The sequence below is a fragment of the Trichomonas vaginalis genome, chromosome II, assembly GCF_026262505.1.
Source record: "Trichomonas vaginalis G3 chromosome II, whole genome shotgun sequence".
NCBI classification, from domain to species: domain Eukaryota; phylum Parabasalia; order Trichomonadida; family Trichomonadidae; genus Trichomonas; species Trichomonas vaginalis.
In genome coordinates, this window is record NC_067204.1 from 3,737,056 (window position 1) to 3,757,832 (window position 20,777).

Here is a 20,777-nt window from a genome sequence, read left to right on the forward strand (position 1 = left end):
TCAAATTTTCGAAAATTGAGAACTTTTTGGTCGAACTTCAGAAAAAAATTTTCCATCCGACAGGAAAAATTTTTCCATCCGACAGGAAAAAAATTTTCCTTCCGACAGAAAAAGTTTTTTCCGACAACTGGAAAAGTTCTTCCATCCGACAGGACACAAACGGATGACTGACGTTCCTCTTCCTGAATGCCTTCCAAAGCCAGAAGAACCGACAGCCCCAGCACCACAACAGACTTACTAAGACTAAACACTTAGATTTTTTACGCTTGACTTTTTACAATTTGAACTTTGTTCGCGTAGATATGAATTCTGAAAGAAGTATGAGGGTCTTGTATGACTTTGTACTTCTCCCATAGTTCATATCTGTCAAACTTACCTGCCATGGACTCTTTCATAAGTTCCATGAAATCGTCTTCGGACAATCCGGGGAAAAGTATAATGTCAGTAAGTATTCTTTTAACATCCTTACTTAAACTCTTTGCTGTCTGTACACATATGACAACTGAGATGTTAAAGTGTCTGAGCTTCTTAAGAATTCGACACATATCTTGTTCTCTGTTCTTTAACAAAATGAGATGCAAAGTCGTCTAAAAATAAGAAGACACCTATGAGGGTAAGTCTTCCAATCGTAAGATTGCAATTTCTTCGAAATGTATTCTATCTCTTTCTGTTTGTTTCTGAAGTGTTTCTTCTCTAATATTCTCTGCATTTCCTCATTTGGGTCTTTAAACTTAGAATTTATATACTCATTTATAGCTATACTTCAAAATCTTCTTTGGTACTTCTTTATCCAATCTAACAACTCAGTATCCTTTATACATACTAACTTAGACTTCTTTATAATATCTTTGAACGAATTGACGGTTTGGTCAAATTGACCAGAAGTACTACAAATAACAACTAACTCATAGAATGGGTTCTTCTCATCTAGTTCTTGTTGTTGTGCAGCCATTTTAAGATAAGTGAAAGTCTTACCCGACCCAGGTGGTGCAATTAGACCTGTTATACCATTCTGAGCAAATAAGAACTTGTCATGTATAGGTTTTATCTGAGCATTTTCTAACTTTCTTGTTCTTGTTTAAAACATTCTCAAATTTCTTGTCAATGTCAGCAAACTTTTTTTTCTAACATATTTTTAGAAAAATTAAAATTTTTATCTTTTAGAAAATGTCTAGCGATTTCGCTATCTATATTCGAGACAAGCTTTTCGACAGCAAAACATCTGTCGACCATAAAATCTTACATAGTGTAAACAAGAAAGGTGAATTTGTTCTAAAGTTCTGTTTCTGGGAATATGACAAGAACCATAAAACATTAAGCAGAGAAGTCTTAAAATTTGTCAATGACAGACTTGTTGACAGAGATGACGCCTCTTGGAGAGATGAAGTCCAACAAAACTTCTTAGAATGCAAAGAAGAACATGCGCTGTTCTTGAAGATGAAATAGAAAACAGAATAGATGAGCTATTAAAGGACAAAGAACTTTTACAGAAATATGGTTCGGAGAAATTTGACATAACTCACCAGAGAAGAAGAAAGAGAAAAGAAAGAAAAGAAAGAAAGAAAGAAGAAGAGAAGAAAGTAGAAGAGAAGAAAGAACCTGAACCAGTTCCAGAGAAGGGGAGATATGACATGTAAAAATAAAATTTTATTTTTAGAACATTTCTGGTCAATGTCAATGTTCTCTTCCTCTTTAGGAGTAAACACTGGCTTAGACTCTAAAATCTTTTTACCCAATTTACCTTGAACTTCTAACTTTAGACTCATAATATTCATAGTCGTCTGCTTTCTTTGTTCATAAGGTATAACAAGTTTGTATGCTTTGCCTTCTTTAAGGTTTGAGAACCTTCTGTCAAAATTTTCTTTGACTGCTAACAAACCTTCTATGTCTAAGTCTTCAAATTTCGCACCATTTTTAGTCACAATAGCAAACTTAACTGGTTCGATGTTCCAAACTTTGCTGAATGAAGACTTTTCAAAATGGTAGAAGTAAACATTCAAATATGTGAATGGGTCTAGTTCTTCTTTAAGTCCTGACATGTACTTGTTTACTGAGATGAATTTTGCCATCTTTTCTATCGGATAAAAAAATATTTTTTAAAATTTACTCATAAAAATTTTTTGTATATACACCATTCTGAACATCTAAAAGACTTTTGACATTTGCCAAGAATGTTCGTTTAGACGCTGTCATATAACCATATTCTTGACAATATTGTTTATACGAATCGTACAATGACCTTTCATCTAATGACACAAAGTCAGTTTCATCTATGAACAGTTCATATACACTCTTGTTTGCTTCTAACAATGTTTGTCTCTCTTCGGTATGTGGAATTTGTCTTGGATTGAACTTTGAAATATCTAATGTCATAAAATATGAGAACAAGTGGTTGTAAAAGTCAGATGTCAAAGTTTCTGCTAAGTTGTCAAAATATTCTGTATCTTGCATATGAGAATCTGACGTTCTGACAACTACATATCTTCTGTCAGAACTTTCTAACTTCATCGGAACAACATTGTTTGAAACCATAATGAAGTTTGCAACATTTTCACAAACTCTTTGGTCTTTATACTTTCTTTCAACAACTCCAACTTTGTCTGTTATAAGACTCTTCAAAGCATCTGAGTTTAAAACTTTTGTTGTATCTATACTTTGAAGTTCGTTACATACTATAAGTTTCATATTCTCTATTGAGGAGTTAAATTTACCGCAGATGTTTTCTAAGTTTGTCATATTAGGGTTCGAATAGCCCTCTAATAGTTTGCATAAGATATCTGTAAAGAATGTGTTCTTACCAGTTCCTTGTTTTCCAATTATAATGAGAGCAGTTTCATTTTTAGCACTTGATGTTGTAAGATATTTGCAAACCAACATAAGATATACTCATAGACTCTTTCGTTTCCATTGCATATAATTTCTTTGACATGGTCTAACCAAGCTTCTATAATATTTTTCTTTCCATTCTACTTGTTCATATTTATATCCAGTGAAGATAGAATAGAAGTTTGGAGAAGGTGTATAAAACTTTATACCTCGAACTGAAAAATCTTCTAACTTTGACAATAAGATATCCCAAGCATCTAACATCTTCATTCCAACTTGTACAACTTTTATTTTCTTAAGTTTCTGTCTACATTCTTGTTCAGACACTATTGTCGCTTTAGGTTTGTTAAAGACAACATCCCATTCTTTCATAACATAACATTCTGGGGCAGAGTCAACATAAATGACTAAACGTTTCAAATTCTCGACTGCTTTGTTATAGTCTCTAAATGGACACATATTTCTGAATGCTTGGAAGTCATAAAAATCTGAAACATCTATTCTGTACATTTTATAAAAATAAAAAAAATATTTTTTTATTCTTGACTTTGTTGTTGCATTTGTTGCATTTGTTGTTCTTGAGCTATTTGTTGTTGAAGTTGTTCTTGTAATACAATACTTTCACCAGTTGCATCTTCCAATTCGAAACTTTCTGCCGTCATTGACAAATACATAGGACATAAAAGTTTTACAGGAACAAAGTTTGCGTCAACTAATGTCAACGTTATACTTGCCAAAGTGTTTGAGTTCACTAAGGTTGAAATTCTGCATTCGAATGAACAATAGGCAAACCAGCAGAGAAAGTATTGTTTATACGCATAAGTATCTTTTGTCATAATAGTTTCTGTCAACATTCGAATAACACTTTGAACCTAAGTTTGAAACAATATATAAGATTGGTGTGCTTAATGTCAATGGAATAGACATTCCTTGTATGACACTTTCCTGTTATAGGAAACTGTTGGTAGTAAAAACCAGAAATAAGTTTTGTATTATAGCTCATATTGTTTATAGTAAACTCAGTCGGACATCCAAACATAATGAAACCTGCTCTAGTTGCAGCACATGTTACACCCGTCCTTAAAGTATTAAATAAGTCAACAAAACCTGTTGGTGGTATATCTGAGTAAGTATCTTCAAAGGAGTATTTTTTACCATTCACAACAATAAAGTCTTCTGGTGTCAAAAGAGCAAAACAGGCTTTAGTCGTCATTGTGTTTAAGGTTAGTTTACAATACCGTCCTTGAGGACTTTGTAAGTTTGTTGTTATAGAATTATATGACTCAGGGTTTTTAGTCGTAATAGTATAAACCATTATATCTTCTGCCATTTATATATATTTAAAAGTTTTTCTGAAAGTGGAGAAGAACTTCATCTAAACTTTCACATGGCGTTTCTTGAAGTCTCTGTCTAAGAAGTTCAAATATTTTGTAAAGACATAGAACTTTCCTTTGTCTACACGAACAAACAAAACAGGGTCTTTCATATCGTTCAAAAGTGTGTAAAGTCCTTTACATGAAATAAAGTCTATATTATTTTTCTTCAAACATCTTTCAAGAAGTTTTGACATTTTTACTTAGCAAATAAATTTTAATGAAATGTTGTGGTCGTCAAATATTTTTATGACGTCTGGGAAACTATACTTTAAGTTCAACGTTTCACCTCCTTTCATAACGTATATCTTGTCAATGACATTATATGAAACACCACAGCAACTAATGTCGGTTCTATTTCTTTGATGTTTATATCGTCTGCCTCTGTCAAAAGTTTCAATAGTTCTTTCAAAACTTCATGAGGTGCAATGACATATGAGTTCACTTTTACAGGGTTGTGTTCGACCAAGTTTAACATTATACCTAAAGCTTGACAAATCTTCTCCTGAGTTTGAAGTTTGTCTTTAAGTTGTTGGTAGTCGTTTCGAATATCTGCAACAGAACTTAAGTCTCTGCTAACTTCAGGATATGTTGGTTGTTCTTTTACAGGAACAATTGCTATACCATCTTCGTCTTCGTATGGTTTCCCCACTTCAACATCTCTGTCTTTGACATTGACAACAACACTTTGACTGTTTGTTTGAGTTGGTGAATTTAACTTCACATCTGCCACCGCCATTAAACCTTTTGAAACACTCACGCTTCTATTTTTCGGAAATGACATTTTACTTAGAATAAAAAGATGGACGTATTCGAGTATCTCTTCGAATTGAAGCAGAACAAAGTTTACACACACAAACAATACAAATACATTGACAGAATAGTTCTTTATACAAACAATGGAAAATGTTATAGAATAGCAGTCTTTGCTGAACCAAAATATTTTCATAAAGCAAAGAAAGTTGGTATAACTGAAATGGTGAAAGTTCTTGAAGCAGACAAAAATATAACTTCAAAACTTACAGATATTTCTAAAGGAAAGTTTATCTTACAATATTATGTCAAAACTGGCGTACTGTCAATATTTGACGGAGAGAAGTCAGTTCAAGAACAACTTACTGACCTGCTGCCAAAATCTGCTCGATGGAAGCTGTCGTTATGCCAATCTGAGGAGCCCCAGCAGGTTTCATCGAACGAATCTTCAAAAGAGCATCTTCCGTGAAAAGTGCTATTGGTTTTGTAAACTTCTTTGCTCTCAGTTCATCTGGACCGTCTCTGTCACCAGTATATTGTATTTGTACAGTACCAACAGTTGAAATACCACCCATAAAGTCTTCTGAGTCAGCAAATGGAATGCCAAGCCAAAAGTTTGAACGGTCTCCATTTGTATATTGAGTTTTTTGACCTCCTGTATGAGTCCATACTTTCACATATGGCATAATAGAACTTTGCATTTCAGGGTTAATAGTTGTTGTGAAGTTGTTGTTAAAGTTCATAGCATCTAATGTCAAGTTGTATGACCTCATATCCTCAACTGTAGAATATTCTTCTCTTGGATAATATTTGCCATCTATGTTTATATGATATTTAATACCGGGGTTGTAGAAACAAGAATAGTCATTTATAGTTCGTCTGAACAGTACAAACATAGTATCTGCATGTTTCATTGCAGTTGTTAAAGCAATATCTGTTCTTGCACCTGGGTCAGCACTTTGGTTTCCAACTTCACCTGCAAAGTCTTTGACAGATATTTGGTGTATAGGGAACATAAGTGGAACTGCAATATATTTGGCAGCTAAAGCATTTGAAATATCTGGTCCAACATATAGACTGCAAGTCTGCTTTCTATTCTCTTGCATTCAAATTTTTCGCATGTGAACTTAACTGGGTCCCAAGCAGTTCCAGCAGCATTGAAATAATAGTTTACTTCATTGTTGAAGTTTGAGAAACCAAAGTCTAAGTCAACCTTGTCTTTGCAAAAGTCGGCGAATGACGTTTTATTTGTTCCCATTACGTCTGTAAGAGTGAATGGGTCTTGTGTTGGTGCAATGACTAAGTTATTTTTGCTTGGAGTAAGTTCGATAGAAATTTTTCCTGCCCAGTTTGGCAAGTATCTTAAAAACCTGAAGATGAGGAAAGATGACAAAGGAACTCTAAGTTTCAGTTTTACTTTAGTGGCAGCATTTCCATCTGAACCAGAAAGGTTAACATAAACTCCTGGAACGTTAGGGTCAAGTCTTCTTATTTTCTCAATATTTGCATACTGGTCTGTTTGTTCTCTAGCTTGTGGTTGTACTGAGTTTCTCAAAGCGAACCATTCATAGTTTGCCCATGTTACTGTTTGAACTAAGTCAGAGTTAGAATATATCTTATATCCCATGAAAACTTCTGGAGCATATTGGTATCCGACATAGAAAATTCCATTGCAACCTTTCTTGTCAGACAACTTGGCAGAAGGTTTTATTTCAATGTCTTGTTCCACGTATAAGAATGAGTTGTCAATAGAAATAATATGAAACCTGTCGCAAGCAATATCTACTGTTGTTGAAGAACCTTCTCCAAACTCACCTACGTTTCCATAAGAAACAGCAGTTGTATATTCGTAAGTTCCAGGAACTATTTCTGACCTTCTAATGGCATTGTCGCATTCGTTATACCATTCGGAAACATTTCCGTTCATGGCATCCAAAACTGTTGGCGTTATATTCTGAGCGGCGTACATTTCATATGGGTAAAAATATAGAATAGTTGGATTTATATATCATAATAGAACCCACTCGGACCAAGCTTTACTTTGTTCTACTCTTCTTCTTTGGTGTCGCTTTTGGTAACTTGCCCTCTGCTTCAAGTTGTTGCATCTTTGCCTCATGTTCACCGAGTATGTTGTAAATTTTCCATGTCCTTTTTGCCTTTGGGCTCTGGTCGCCCATCTCAGGTAACCTATATCCTAGAAAGATTTTGTCATAGTTTGTATTTGAGTCTTCGCGTATTGTTTGCATGACTCTTTCCTGAGTTTCCGGTTCAAGCTCTTCAAATATAGCTTGTCCATATGGAATAAGCTCGTTTCCAAATATATGTTTTTGTAGCCATTCTGGTTTTCTTTCCATGTTACCAATAATATCTTTTGTGAATGGGAAAGCTTTTACCCAATGTTTCAGTCTTGCGTCATTTATTTCTGTAGTTGGTTTTATTTTGTCAAGGAACATGTTTTTCAATACTAACATTTCATTTGGTACTGTCCATTTGAGTTTTCTTAAATATTCATCCCTTCTCGGTTCATTGTCTGCAAAGTAAGTTTTTATGACATTTTGTAAACTTTCGTTTGCAAGGTCATGTACAATAGGTTCTCTTCCTTCTCCCTCCCTAACTTTCTTTCTAAACTCTTCACCAAATATACCATCTCTATGGTTCTGTGTAGTTCTTTGAGATAAATCTAGAACGTCAGGTGTTATATTTCCATCAGCCATGTTCATTTCATACTGGTCCAAAATATCTGCATCTTTCATATCTTTCAATGGCATTAAAGCCGCGCTGAAAATACCAGCTATATCTGGTTCACCATTCACTTCCATTGCGTCTACAACTTCTTGGAATTGTGGTTGTAAGTTTATGAACCACCTATCCGGATTAGCTTTATGACCCCATCTCATTGTAGTTCCATAGTCTGCAGAAACAAAAGTAGGTTTGTTTCCATATTGGTTAGGTTCTGAATGAACTTTAAACAATGTTTCATTTCTATATGTTTTGTTGAAATTTAACCTTTTATTTTCTCCGGTTCAGCCAAAGATTGAACGTTATATGGTCGTAAGTAAAAAGGATTATTGTATTTGCGTACAATTTCTTTCAGTACTCCCATTCTATGCTGAATATTTTCATCTGATGTTGGAGTTCTTTGTATGTCGGCGAACATTTTTCGATATTCTTCTACTATGTCAGCCGAATTTTTCTTAGACTCTTGAAAGATTCCATATTCCCCGCATACACTTGTTGAGGGTCAAGATTTTTCGGCTGTTCCAAATCTTCATCTAGTTCTGTGAAGTTAGTTTCCAAAGGAGGGACTTGTTTGTTTCCTTCAGGCTCTTCTAGCTGTTGTTGCTGAACTATTTCTTCCATGTCTGGTTGTATCTGAACTTCTTCCTGTGGAGTTTCTTGTACCTCATCTGCTGGCATTTCATATATTCCGAGACCGTTTTTAAAAAGTTCCCTATCTAAGTCATCCGGACTCATAAACCTTTCTTCTTTCGTTCCGTCTCTATTTTTTACGCGTTTCATGAAGAGAGTTGAATTATCATTTAGCTCTGACACCAAATATCTCGGAGTAAATTCAGTCATGTCATTTGGATGATATGCTATTAAATCATATCCCTTAGCGAGCTTGTATTTTCCAGGTTTGAAATTATATCCCATTTGGTGCTGAACCATAAAGCTAAATAGGTTCGGGTCAGTATTTCCTTCCTTGAACTTTCTAATAGCTTCTTTATATCTGTCACTAAAGTCAAGAGTATCTGGGTAACCATAATTTTCCTTAAGCATTTTTAAGAATTCTTGGTTTCCTTGTTCTCTACTTCTTTTATGTCCTTGCTCTGTTTGTGGTTGTTGTTGTGCAGGGTTTTGAACTGTTGGTTGTTGTGCAGGGTTTTGAACTGTTGGTTGTTGTGCAGGGTTTTGAACTGTTGGTTGCTGTGCAGTGTTTTGAACTGTTGGTTGCTGTGCAGTGTTTTGAACTGTTGGTTGTTGTGCTGGATTTTGAACTGTTGGTTGTTGTTTTGGTGCATGCCTGTGTCTGTGTCCATGTGACGATGTAAATGTTTTAGGTAGTCCTGGTGCAGGTGCTTCTCTTGGAGGGTTTGGTGGTATATAAGTTCCACCAGCTGGCACATATGTTCCATCTGCAGCATAATGTCCTACCTGACTTTTCGTTCTTAAGAAAGCATTTACTAGGTCTGTTTTGGTCTGTTGTAACTCTTTTTCTTGACTTTCCACAACAGTTGCTCTAACGGCGTCATAGGCACTTTGAACTGCCTGTCTCGTTGCTGCATCTGTTATTTTCGTCATATTTTGTGCTACTTCTCTTAACTCGTTGTCGAAACCTTCAGACTTCAGTTTCTTTCCAGATGAGAAGTCGTTCACTAGTTTCACCTTACTATGAAGAGCTTCGAAGGCGTTCTTAAAGTCAGCATTCATTAAAGCTTCATTTGAACTGTCTTCATCCGCTTGTATTTTGTCCTTATTGACCCTATAAGTTGGGCTGCTTTAGCGTTGGCTTGGGCATCTAACCAGTCATTATTAGCTTTTATATATTCTGCGCTTTTCATTGCCTTTTGCATGGCTGCGTCGTTATTTTTACTTTCTTGTGCTAAGTTTTCATACTGTACGGTTTGGTTTTGCAACTGTAAAAGTTTTTCTGCCTTTACATTTGCTTCAACTTCTTTTTTATACTCATCGCTATCCATATATGTCTTCAGGGCTTTTTGTTTTATCTCTTCATCTTTCAGTACTTTATATTGAGTAGTATGGTTTTTCAAATTTATAACATCTTGTTCCATTTTTGCTACTTCTGCTGCTTTTTCTGACACTTTTTTCGCATATTCCTCTGTACTTAGTTCTTTCAGTTGTTCTTCTTTCTTCTTTTTTCTACGTTTAACTCATTGAGTTTCTTTGTGTGTCTGTCATATTCTAGTTTCTTTTCGTTTTCACTTATTTGTTTCTGTATGTCTATGTTTGACTTTTTGACATCTGTTATTTGATTTTTGAGTGAACTCAAATTCATTTGACTTTGAGGGTTATAAGCTGTTCCGTCTGCAGCTCCACCATAGCCTGCCATTTTCGCTAAAAGTGCCGCTCTTAAACCTCCACTCTGTGCACCAATAACTCGGTTTAAAAGCATAGGGTTGCTTGACATTTGTTGCAACATAGTGGGGTCATTCATCATTTGTTGTTGCAACTGTTGTTGTGGTGTCAGTTTTACTATTGGATGTTTCAATGCTCCCTTCCTCTTACGTATATTCTTACGTAGCTTACGTGGCATTTTAAGTGAAGTAAAAAACGGTTTTTGACAGATGTTTATATGACACTTTTTGTTCAGCACAAAAAACTACTCGGTCAAAGTGTTGTCAGTTTTGTAAAATAACCGTCCTATCTCCGTGCCTATGACGAAGAAATCATGACAAAACATTTACGAAGAAGTCTTGACAAAACATTTACGAAGAAGTCTTGACAAAACATTTACGTTCATGTTTGACAAAACATTTACGAAGAAGTCTTGACAAAACATTTACGAAGAAGTCTTGACAAAACATTTACGAAGAAGTCTTGACAAAACATTTACGAAGAAGTCTTGACAAAACATTTACGAAGAAGTCTTGACAAAACATTTACGAAGAAGTCTTGACAAAACATTTACGTTCATGTTTGACAAAACATTTACGAAGAAGTCTTGACAAAACATTTACGAAGAAGTCTTGACAAAACATTTACGATGAAATCATGACAAAACATTTACGATGAAATCATGACAAAACATTTACGATGAAGTCATGACAAAACATTTACGATGAAATCATGACAAAACATGAAAACATATATAATTTGTGAAAAGCGACACATTATATAATGTTTTTCGACCCAGAAGAAGGTTTTCCGAATAAAAACTTCATTTATACTAAACTTTTTATGGGCTAGAAGGCACGAAGTGCCTGGAAGGCCATCCCAAGAAAAAAAAACTTCATTATACCAAACATCCTCAGGGCTAGAAGGCACGAAGTGCCTGGAGGCCCCACTACCTTTTTTTTTTTTTTTTTTTTTTACACATCATGAATGCTTCGATAAAATATGAAAATGATATTATTTAAATCATGTATATCGCTGATTCAAAAAAATGAAGATGATTGCTGGCAAATAGAGTTGTGCTAGATTTGAAATAATGTTCCAGAATTATGTGAGATAATATACTGATATATATATATGGTTGAAAACTCTTACATTTACCAAAAAAAACTGCAATTCGATTAGTAATGGACGAATTTCAGATCTAAATAAATATAATGTGATCTAATCCAAATTCAAATTTACGAAATATTGTTATTTATTATATTTTAAAATATATATTTTGGTCAAGTTCTCAAATTTGAATGTATCGTCAAAAGACAATAGTCAGCTATAAACTTGCAACAAACAATCAAACTGTATATACATCAAATTTTTAACGATATTCAATCTTTGTTTGAATCTCCGATCATATTTGAGAGAGTTAAGGTTTTTTTATTCTAAACACAAAATACTAAGTCCTAACCAATGACATGGGAATCTGTATTCTCTGGATCACACTATGATGAAGAATTTCACAACAACTCACACTTTTCCAGATCAAATAACTTAAATTACTTTATTTTAAATTGTTTTTTTCATGAATTAAGTCCAAATGGTGCTGTTCGAATCTCGACCACAATTGATACTGCTAAAACATACGTAAATACAAATAAATTCGAATCATGTTCCTCTGGATCACAAAATGGAGGTTCTCTATTCTTTGGAAGCGAAGGTCAATTTGTTCAAACAAAAAATTCATTCATCAACTCAACAAATTCATGTGATGGCTCTTCATTTTACATATATGTTTCACATATTCAAAGTTATAAAAATCATGCTAATGAAACTTTAGTTTCCAACTGTGGCACTTCAGAGCAAGACTGTTCTGTTACAACTAACATGGGACATGGTTTTACAATCATGTATGAATGCAATATCACACAAAATAGAGTTAAAAAATGGAACGGGGGTTATTCAATAAACTCGATTGCCTCTGATTCATACATAACTTGTGTTAATGTCATTGAAAACAACCAATCAGTTAATCAAATTAATTATCACTCATCAATATCATTAACATTTAAAGTTACATCATGTAATTATATAAGGAATAAAAGCTCAAATAATGGAGATTTGATTTCTTCTTTTTATTCAAATATTTTCATGAGTTATTGTTTTATTCGTGAGAATAAAGTTCCTTACATTTTTTATGCCTCACTGAGTACAATAACATTTGAAAATTCAACAACAGATAACAGTGATGCATATTCAGATAATACTGCTTCACCTCCAATATTCAAGAATACAGATATTTCATTTGAAAACAAATGCCCTCTTTTGATAATTCCGACAACAAATAATGATCAGCCTATAATACCAATTAAAGAAAAATCACAAACTGCTGAAATCAAAAGAGTTATGAGAATTATTCGCAGACGTTAACAATTTGGAGTTATAACAAAACAATCGACATAACTTAAGGGTGGACTTACGCCCCTATGACATGGCCTTCAATTCATATGTTTAAGGTTAATTTTCAATGGTGCTTCACGCCAGTTGTCAAAAATTTGAATTAAAGTCAGATGGGCGTAAGTGCAGCCTTAAATCAACACAGGATGAAACTGAAAATATCATTTGTTGATTTTTCATCAAATAATCTTGAAAATGGAAAGAATATGGTTTTTAGATACCTCTCATTAATTTACGAAAAGTGGTTTAATTTATTTGAATTAGAAAAATTTTGCCTTTTGAATAATTGAATCCATTGAATTTTGAATCCATTGAATTTTGAATTGAAATCGGATTGGCAAAAATTGCTTGCAAATTTATTTCTAATACAATTAAGTGATTAATAATAATTTACATATGTCAAAATACGCCACTAACAGAAAAAAATTATACAATGCACTCAATATCCAAGCTGCCGAAATATAGACCTAGACATTACACATTTGATATTGTTGATGGCAATGTCATTGGGTATATTCATTGCATCGGAAAAGACGGAAAAGAATTACATTTGGAACACTTTGATTCTTTTATAGGTCATAAAAGACAAACGGCGATACCACAAGGTGTTGATTTTGCCCAAGCTGAGGAAAATATCAAAAAATATATATGGACTGGTTCATCAAGAAAATTATTTTTGAATGATAAAACATGTCTTGACATTAAAGGTGAAATACCACACTTAGAGCTTATAGCTGATGCTTCTCTGAATAAATATTCAAGCTTTCAAATTGAATACTTTCCTTCATTAAAAATTGATACGACAAGTTTAAGTATTGTTCAACATGCTCCAGAACATCCTTCTGGTGTTTCGAATGCAATATTTGACCAGATTTAAGAAAATTATAATAATATCTCATTCTAATACGTCTCCATATTTATTTTTGTTTGAACATTTGTTTATTCACTCTCCAAAGAGTGATTTAATATTATCCATACTAAATTACACTGTTATTGTTGCAATAATTTTTATATAAAGATGTTTTCATTCCATATAATTGCATTTGGCAATTAAAATTTTAAAAACATTTCATGTCTGGATACTCACTTCATGAAAAATTGTAAATATAGAGTTTGAATTTTTATAAAGATCTCGGTGATTTTCATCTACTGTATGTTTCGTGTGAAATAAGAGAATCTCATACAATGACATTTATTGAATAAGATATTGCTTCAAAGCTTTCAATCGCATATTCAATTATTGAATAATAAGGAATAATGCCAGTGATAATCCATCATAAATTTAGGGAAAACACTACATTCCTTGAGTTTTATTGCTGCAAATCAATACAATATTTTTATTCTTTAGGAATTTAAAAGATTTTGAGATGAAACACATACGAAACAAAGATACTCTACGTACTGATTCATATTCTTTCTATTTTGCGTGTAATAAATATCAGGAGTTTATTATTCTTTATAGAATGTCAATTTTTTATAGAAAATTTACTAACGTTATCATAAAATGTATTTAGGATTTCTCATTAGTTTTGCATCCTCTAATCAGAACAAACCTGTTTTAGAGAATTGCAACTACTATAGTACATATAACTATAGTTGTGCAACAATTCCTTCAGGAATGAACTATATAGATGGTTTACTTCGCTGCAATTCATCATCACAAGTCATAGATTTAACATCAGACGAAATGACATGCATTGATTACGCAAGTGGCACAAAAGTTTTATATGATACAGCAGTAGTTTCTGAAAATACAACAGGACTCTCATCAAAAATGATTGTTTTCTTCGATCAATCCGATAAATTCTCATCTAGACTCAGTACAGATTACGGCAACTTATTAGATGATGCCGTTAAAGCATGCAAATCAAATTACGCTCAAATGTACACTCCTTGCCAAATTGTTGCTTCAGGATGTGCACTTTCCAGCTACTATCCCCATTCCCCAGCATGCATTGCCTACAACGCATTGCCAGCAGCAAATTCAACAACATATGAATATAAATACTGGCCAGCAAATCGTCCATTCATAGAATACGGAGTTCAAGCATCCAAAGTTATAGATGAGCATATAATGAATACTACATTTTCCAAAGAAGAACAGATAAATATTGTTTTAGCTCGTTACAGTCAAAACGGAACATTCCTTGGCTACGTACCTCTTACAAACCAGTTCGACATTTGCACTGAAAAACGCGACGTAAATCTCATGTGGCAGCTTTACGGAACTGGTTACGTCAGCGAATGCGAAGTAAACATCATGGATATATTTAATTCTACAACAACCGATGTTTACGATCCATTCTTAGTACAAGAAGTTTCAGGAACAAATGTTTTACGTCCAATTCCTGTAAATGTTTTATCATATCGCGATGCAAATGAAATTCCAGTAAATCAGAGAAGTATTGAACGTAAGAAACGTTTATTCCGTCGTTTCTTCGCATTGGATAATTATACAAACCCAATTTTCATTCAATATCTTTCATCAATGTCAATTAAATTCGAACACTTCAATGAAACATCTGAGGAACGTATACCAGTCATTACTGTTGGATATACAACAGTTCGCCGCTCAGATCTTCAAGAATCAGATTATCCAATTTATCTTGACGTTGAATCCTTTACAACCAGCAACTATTCATTCTCCATTGAATTCTCAACAAATATTGAATCATATTGGGAGGCTGCTCTCATCACTCTCATCGTTTTAGCCATTATTTGTATTATTATTTGGCTTTATCGTGCAGTTGTTACAGTTAAACGTTATGGAACAGAAGGAATTGACTTCAAAGTCATTGCTGCTCTATTTGCAGAAGCTTTCAACATAGTTGCATGGTTATTATTCATAATGGCATTTGTTTTCTCATTTGCAATCTTCTGTGCCTACAAATGGACACCATCCTCCAAGTATACAATCCTTGGAAACGAGTTTGGAATCCTTACAGGCTTTATTTGGGCCGCTTGGGTCTTATCATTCATCGGATTAGTCATTAAGTACGTTTTAATGCTTACTTCAGAGACATTTCTCATTGATTGGGAGCCACGTCGTCCATCCATCCCTGTTTCAGCGTGGCGCCGCATTCTTGTTGGTAATGAATTTCTTAAATTACACACAAGAAGGTCATACAACATTCCTTTCACAGTTATCACCCTCGTGTTCATTCTCGGAGGCTTTGGAGTTGACAAACTCCAAGCTGTTCTTCCAAGTTCAACGTTAATCGAGTCAGGATCGAATTACGGAGTTTTAAGGTTCGCAATTGTCACTTTTATTTACATTTTATTATTAATTTTCCAATATATCGTTACACGTATTGTTTGGCTCATTTCTGGCTCTCCTTATGAAGACTTCGCACGTCTTTGTGGTACAGCAAATGTTTCTGTATTAACTTTGTTGTCTCCAAGCTGGGCTATTTATCTAAATGGCCGCGCAATGAAGCCAGCAGATGAAGGAGACATTAAATTGATACAGAGTATTTCAGAAGCAGAAAAAGGAGCTTTGTCAATTAAACCGTTGTCAGAAAACCGTCCAGAACAAGTTTACGAATGCTTCTTTGCTCCTAAGCTCAGGGAACCATTATACCAAGCCTACGACAGAATAGTTGAGATGCATCACATGAGACCGAAGAATTTGAAGAGAGCAAATACATCAATTGTTTCTCTTGAAGCTATGTCTTCTTTCGAACAATTAAATGTCTTTTTGCAAAGATTTTTCGGCGCAGAAGGAAAAGACAGAGAATACGATGTTTGGAAGACACCTTTCGGTTACAAACTCTCTAGAATGCCACCAGAACCACCAGAGAGATCCCTACTTTATGCACAATCAACAAATTCATTAAGAAAAGCCATCGACGGTTATGGTGAATGGTTGTTGGCACTTTTCGATTTATTACTTTTCGTTTGTGTCGATTACCAAGCATCGTCAACACCTATTGCTGCATTCGTGACACTCATTATCGATGCAGTTATGATGGCAGCTTGGAGATCTGCTGCTAAGAGAAACTTGGCAAGAAAATCTCTTATCGATAATCGTTTCTTCCTTAACTAAGTACTTTATTATTGTAAACATTTTAATATTAAAGATATGAATTCTGTTATATACTATTTTTAAATAAAGTTCAAAATAACTCAAATCAGAAATTCATAACCATTAACCTCTCCGTTTTATTGGCCATAAGTCAATAAATTATAATCCATCATAGGAAAAGAATTAAATCTACTCATTAATATTTCATAATGGTTGAGATTTTTTGCTTTCGAAATTTATCGAACTAATTTGACTTAATAATTCGACGAATTGTCTAAGAAATAGATATGTAATATAATTGACGTATTTATGCTTGTATTACTTCAATTTGTATTTTTGAATTTGTTTTTATGGAGAGAAATATGGTAACCTTATTGTTGTTTTCTTCGTAAGATACAGTAACAATGAGCAAAACATTATTGCCGAATTCAAAATTTTTATCCAAATCCCATTCCATAGAGTTCTCAAATTTTGATAGGAATTTGGGAGTTGTACAGTAAATAAGAACGATATAAAAGAATCATAGAGAACAAAAATTATTATGAAAATTAGTGTTACTCTCCTCTAATTATTAAATTTAGAACGAAACGATCTTAAATGGTTAATCATCAATTGAAAAAAAGAGTATTCGTAAAATTGACAACAATTGAATACCCATCATTGACAAATGCCCTACCAGGTGTTTTCTGAAATATCAGAGTATAAGGAATCAGGTTTTTCGGGCATAAATTGTGAGAGATAATTTCAATGTGTTTGTAAAAAGGGTTGATAAAATAAATCTTACTTATCTATTATTATACTACAAAATGTTCTTTTTGCTAATTATTGAATTCAAATTGGTCAAATTTTCAAGGATAATTGTTCGCGAACGATATCCTATTGAATTTTTGTGCATTGTAAAAAATCAATCTTATTATTGATGGATAGTGATGATGATTTCATTATTGTAGATGACGAATACTCATTATTTCGACATCATAAACAAGAACAAATAAAACAACCAAAGCAAATTTCCTTGTTCTCTATCCTTTCATCGATAGATAATTCTACTCATTACAAAAATATGAATTGGCCAATTAAAGAGGCTAATCTTGCGGGTCAGTCAGTTGACATTTTAGGAAGCTATTGTGCTGCCTAAATTAAATTGATTTTGTACAGTAAATAGTCAGTATTTATATATATTTTCGAAAAATAGTTTTTTAAATCAATCTTACAAATCTAATATGAGATTTCTAGTTCGATAGATGTCTATATCTTCAATATTAAATCTATCGATATTTTTATTTTTAAATTTCAAATTTATAAAATTTTTAAATATTCGAATTAAAATGAGATTATATACGGAAAAAGTGAAAACACACAACAAATTATAAAGAGTAGTATCACTAGTTATACATAAAAATACAATCTATTTTTTATATAAATCTAAAACAAAATATTTTTCAACAAATATAAACATATTAATCTTTTTTGAGTCCATTTAGAATGGATGACATTGAATATCTGACTTTCATCTGATGTATGTACTTATTATTATTCGGTTCGTTCAATTTCTCGCAAACTATGTCCCATTTCGGTGGAACATAAGCGCTTTGCTTGGTAAGGCATTCGGTGTCGGCCTTTATTATGAAGCAATCGCTTGGTGCGCTTTGATTTCTTCGTTCAAGTTCTTCATTAATTGCTCTGACCTCTCTACTTCCTGCTTTCTGTTCAATTTGTAGTGCGGGCGGTCTGTTCTTCTTACTTTTACCGTTTTCGTTTGTACTCGAGTCTGAGAAAAACTGAGCTTTTCTGAGATTTGTTGCTTTCGAATTTTTCTCGTCCGAATACGAGTCATCTGAGTCTGGAACGCCGTCAATCGGCACTTCATCGAATTCTTCACTGTTCGTTGGCGTAATTTTGTTGATATTAACCGCTTTTAATGGAGATCTTCGCGCTCTTCTTGGAGGGCTTTCTCTTGGCTCGTGCAATTCAGCACTATCTTCTGTAGTTATCGTAGCGGTTGTGGTAGTAGTCGTTGTATAATTTCCGGTATCTGGATTTGTACTTGAATTATTTCGTCTAATATCAGCTTTCGGAGGTTCCCCGTCGATGGATTGCGTAGAACAACTCTCGCTGTCGTACCGAAGTCTGCTCTTTCTTGCTGGCGGAGCTTCTTTCGGAGGACTTGGAAATAATGGAAGTTTTTGAGGGCTTTGGTTGTTAGATTTGAGAACATTGATTAGAGGTGATTTATCTGTCGATGGTTTCGTAATGATCTTTCTTGGTCGTTTTCGACCAGAATCCATTGTATCGGGTTCGCTTATCATCGAATCGCGCGACTTCATACTTGAGGCATCATCAATGGAAAGGGTTCTCCAATTCTCGTCGTCTTTGGAGTTGTATACATCAATTGACTTAAATGGGTCTTCTGAAGCAAATGATTCACTACTGAGTGTGCCTCTGAAGTGAAGAGGTCTTATAATAGGAGATTCTCCCATAGGAATTTTATTCGGTTCCGGTACATTTGGAATCGTTATTTCTGGTTTTGGTAATTTCTTAACGGCACTTTTCTTTTTCGATGCTCTCTTCTTTTTTGTTTCGCTTGCAGTTGATTGCGTGTCTTCTGCAACTTTTTGTTCAAAATCTATTTCATTATCACTGTCATTGTTTGGTGCTGCTACTGATTTCGCAGTATTTTTTGTTTTCTTTTTGTGTTTGTGCTTCTTCTGTTTATCGTCTGCATCCTGATTTTCTATCTCGTTGAATTGTTTTTCATTTTGCTCTTCAATGATATTATTAGATTCAGGACTTCCTGATTTCGGTAGTAATATGTCACTACTGCAGCTTTTAAGGGCTTCCATTTGCTCTTTTGCTGCTAAAACTTTTCGAACAGATAATTTGTGTTTTTTCGCTTTTGAAGTATGATTGTTTTGAGAATCGTTCTTGCTACTTTGGGACGAACTTATATTATCCTTCTGGAGATTGGGGCGTTTTGATTCCCCTCCTTCCATACTTTACAAAAAAATAATCGTACATGTAAAGAAAACCGTTTTCGTTTTACAATTGACTCTATTTGCAAATGGATTTGTTTATAAGATCAAGCACTCAAAGGGGTATATGTACTTTAAGGTGGCCGATTCTGGTGGAAAAGTGCTGGGAAACGTTCCCCGAGGTAATAAAATCTGGTTTTTATGGTAATAAATTTTTTTTCATTTTTTTATTTTCAAAATATTTTTGGAGAAGAAAAAGTTGTTTCCCAGATGATTTGATAATGGATTATGTTTCTACTATTCATATAGGAGCATACTATCCTGTATTCATCCAATTCCCATACCTTCTGGTATCACCACATCTGTGATTCTTTCACCAGATTTTCCTCTCAATTTTTTTACAAAATCTCTCAATTTCTTTACAAAAGTTCTCAATTTTCACCATACCTCATCCAAAATCTGGGGAAAAACATACGTGTTCCTCATATACTTGGGATACACCGAACTTCTCGGGCAATGGATCATCATATGATATCAATGCGAATTTCACAGTAATAATGATTTTCCATCAGATTCAGTATCCTGTGATTGAATGGGAAAGATTTGAACAAATAGTCAACAATGAATCTAATGTAATTCTTGGTATACAGTATAAACACTTAAGATCAATTGTTTACCTTCAGATATTTTAAATCCAGATTCGAAAAAAACTCATCAACTTACCTTTATACAAAGAATTTCATCCATATTTTAAATATTATGCATGTTCTATCATTACCAAAGGTTTAAATTAATTGAATTAGAGCAAACTATTTTTATTATTAGTAAATTTACTTTGCTAACTGCATATATCATTTTTTTTGTTACTTCAAACAAAACTGTACTTACAGATTTAAAAAATTAAGCAAATCAAATTATATTTAAATTTCAATATTTGAATAAAACCATTTTAATTAAATAACTTAGGTGCTTTTTCAAAATAATACTGATTCCAAAACTTTAATATCTTAATAAAATGAAATTTGATCCACTTTTAAAAACTGTAATATTTGAAGTGTAAAATTGGTAGATAATGTATAAATTATTAAACTAATTGGTTTATAAAGTTATTAAATTATTTGAATAAAATTTCGAAATACCAAGAGGAAATCAATGAACAAAGAAAAAAACAGAAAGAGAAGGAGAAAATAAAAGGAAAAAGGAGGAAAGGAAAGAAAAAGGAATAATAATATAGGGCATATTTCATAAATGGCGACATTAACTTTGTGATGTTCATGGCCGGAGGCCTGATTTTTTTACAAGATT

At 33.5% G+C, this 20,777-nt stretch overlaps 7 protein-coding genes and 2 pseudogenes across 9 annotated transcripts, besides 2 other annotated features; 3 read left to right on the plus strand and 6 right to left on the minus strand.

Moving 5' to 3' along the window:
* Positions 1–6,867: part of a mobile genetic element that runs on past the window's edge.
* On the minus strand, positions 2,387–3,336 carry TVAGG3_0480810 (annotated as a pseudogene). The gene has a single exon. A coding segment is annotated over exon 1 (950 nt).
* On the minus strand, positions 4,403–4,938 carry TVAGG3_0480820 (annotated as a pseudogene). Its single transcript has one exon. A coding segment is annotated over exon 1 (536 nt).
* A 121-nt stretch (positions 6,868–6,988) lies between the features above and the next one.
* Positions 6,989–7,771, minus strand: TVAGG3_0480830 (protein of unknown function, DUF4106 family; the record flags this gene model as incomplete). Its single annotated transcript, XM_051235849.1, has 1 exon — positions 6,989–7,771. The coding sequence occupies one exon, from the start codon at positions 7,769–7,771 to the stop codon at positions 6,989–6,991; it is 783 nt and encodes a 260-aa protein (XP_051093673.1).
* A 467-nt stretch (positions 7,772–8,238) lies between these two features.
* On the minus strand, positions 8,239–9,383 carry TVAGG3_0480840 (protein of unknown function, DUF4106 family; the record flags this gene model as incomplete). Its single annotated transcript, XM_051235850.1, has 1 exon — positions 8,239–9,383. A coding segment is annotated over one exon (1,145 nt), but the record flags the coding sequence as incomplete, so codon positions are not given.
* Positions 9,384–9,896: 513 nt separating this feature from the next.
* Positions 9,897–10,227, minus strand: TVAGG3_0480850 (protein of unknown function, DUF4106 family; the record flags this gene model as incomplete). The annotated part of the gene is made up of 1 exon (XM_051235851.1): positions 9,897–10,227. A coding segment is annotated over one exon (331 nt), but the record flags the coding sequence as incomplete, so codon positions are not given.
* Positions 10,228–11,492: 1,265 nt separating this feature from the next.
* On the plus strand, positions 11,493–12,449 carry TVAGG3_0480860 (uncharacterized protein; the record flags this gene model as incomplete). The annotated part of the gene is made up of 1 exon (XM_001314255.1): positions 11,493–12,449. One exon carries the CDS (start codon positions 11,493–11,495, stop codon positions 12,447–12,449), a length of 957 nt encoding a protein of 318 aa, XP_001314271.1.
* Positions 12,450–12,484: 35 nt separating this feature from the next.
* Positions 12,485–12,611: a mobile genetic element.
* Positions 12,612–12,902: 291 nt separating this feature from the next.
* Positions 12,903–13,639, plus strand: TVAGG3_0480880 (uncharacterized protein; the record flags this gene model as incomplete). Its single annotated transcript, XM_001314254.1, has 1 exon — positions 12,910–13,353. One exon carries the CDS (start codon positions 12,910–12,912, stop codon positions 13,351–13,353), a length of 444 nt encoding a protein of 147 aa, XP_001314270.1.
* A 319-nt stretch (positions 13,640–13,958) lies between these two features.
* On the plus strand, positions 13,959–16,680 carry TVAGG3_0480890 (Meckel-Gruber Syndrome (MKS)-like protein family; the record flags this gene model as incomplete). The annotated part of the gene is made up of 1 exon (XM_001314253.1): positions 13,981–16,521. The coding sequence occupies one exon, from the start codon at positions 13,981–13,983 to the stop codon at positions 16,519–16,521; it is 2,541 nt and encodes an 846-aa protein (XP_001314269.1).
* Positions 16,681–17,741: 1,061 nt separating this feature from the next.
* Positions 17,742–19,556, minus strand: TVAGG3_0480900 (uncharacterized protein; the record flags this gene model as incomplete). The annotated part of the gene is made up of 1 exon (XM_001314252.1): positions 17,961–19,493. One exon carries the CDS (start codon positions 19,491–19,493, stop codon positions 17,961–17,963), a length of 1,533 nt encoding a protein of 510 aa, XP_001314268.1.
* Between the last annotated feature and the right edge of the window lie 1,221 nt (positions 19,557–20,777).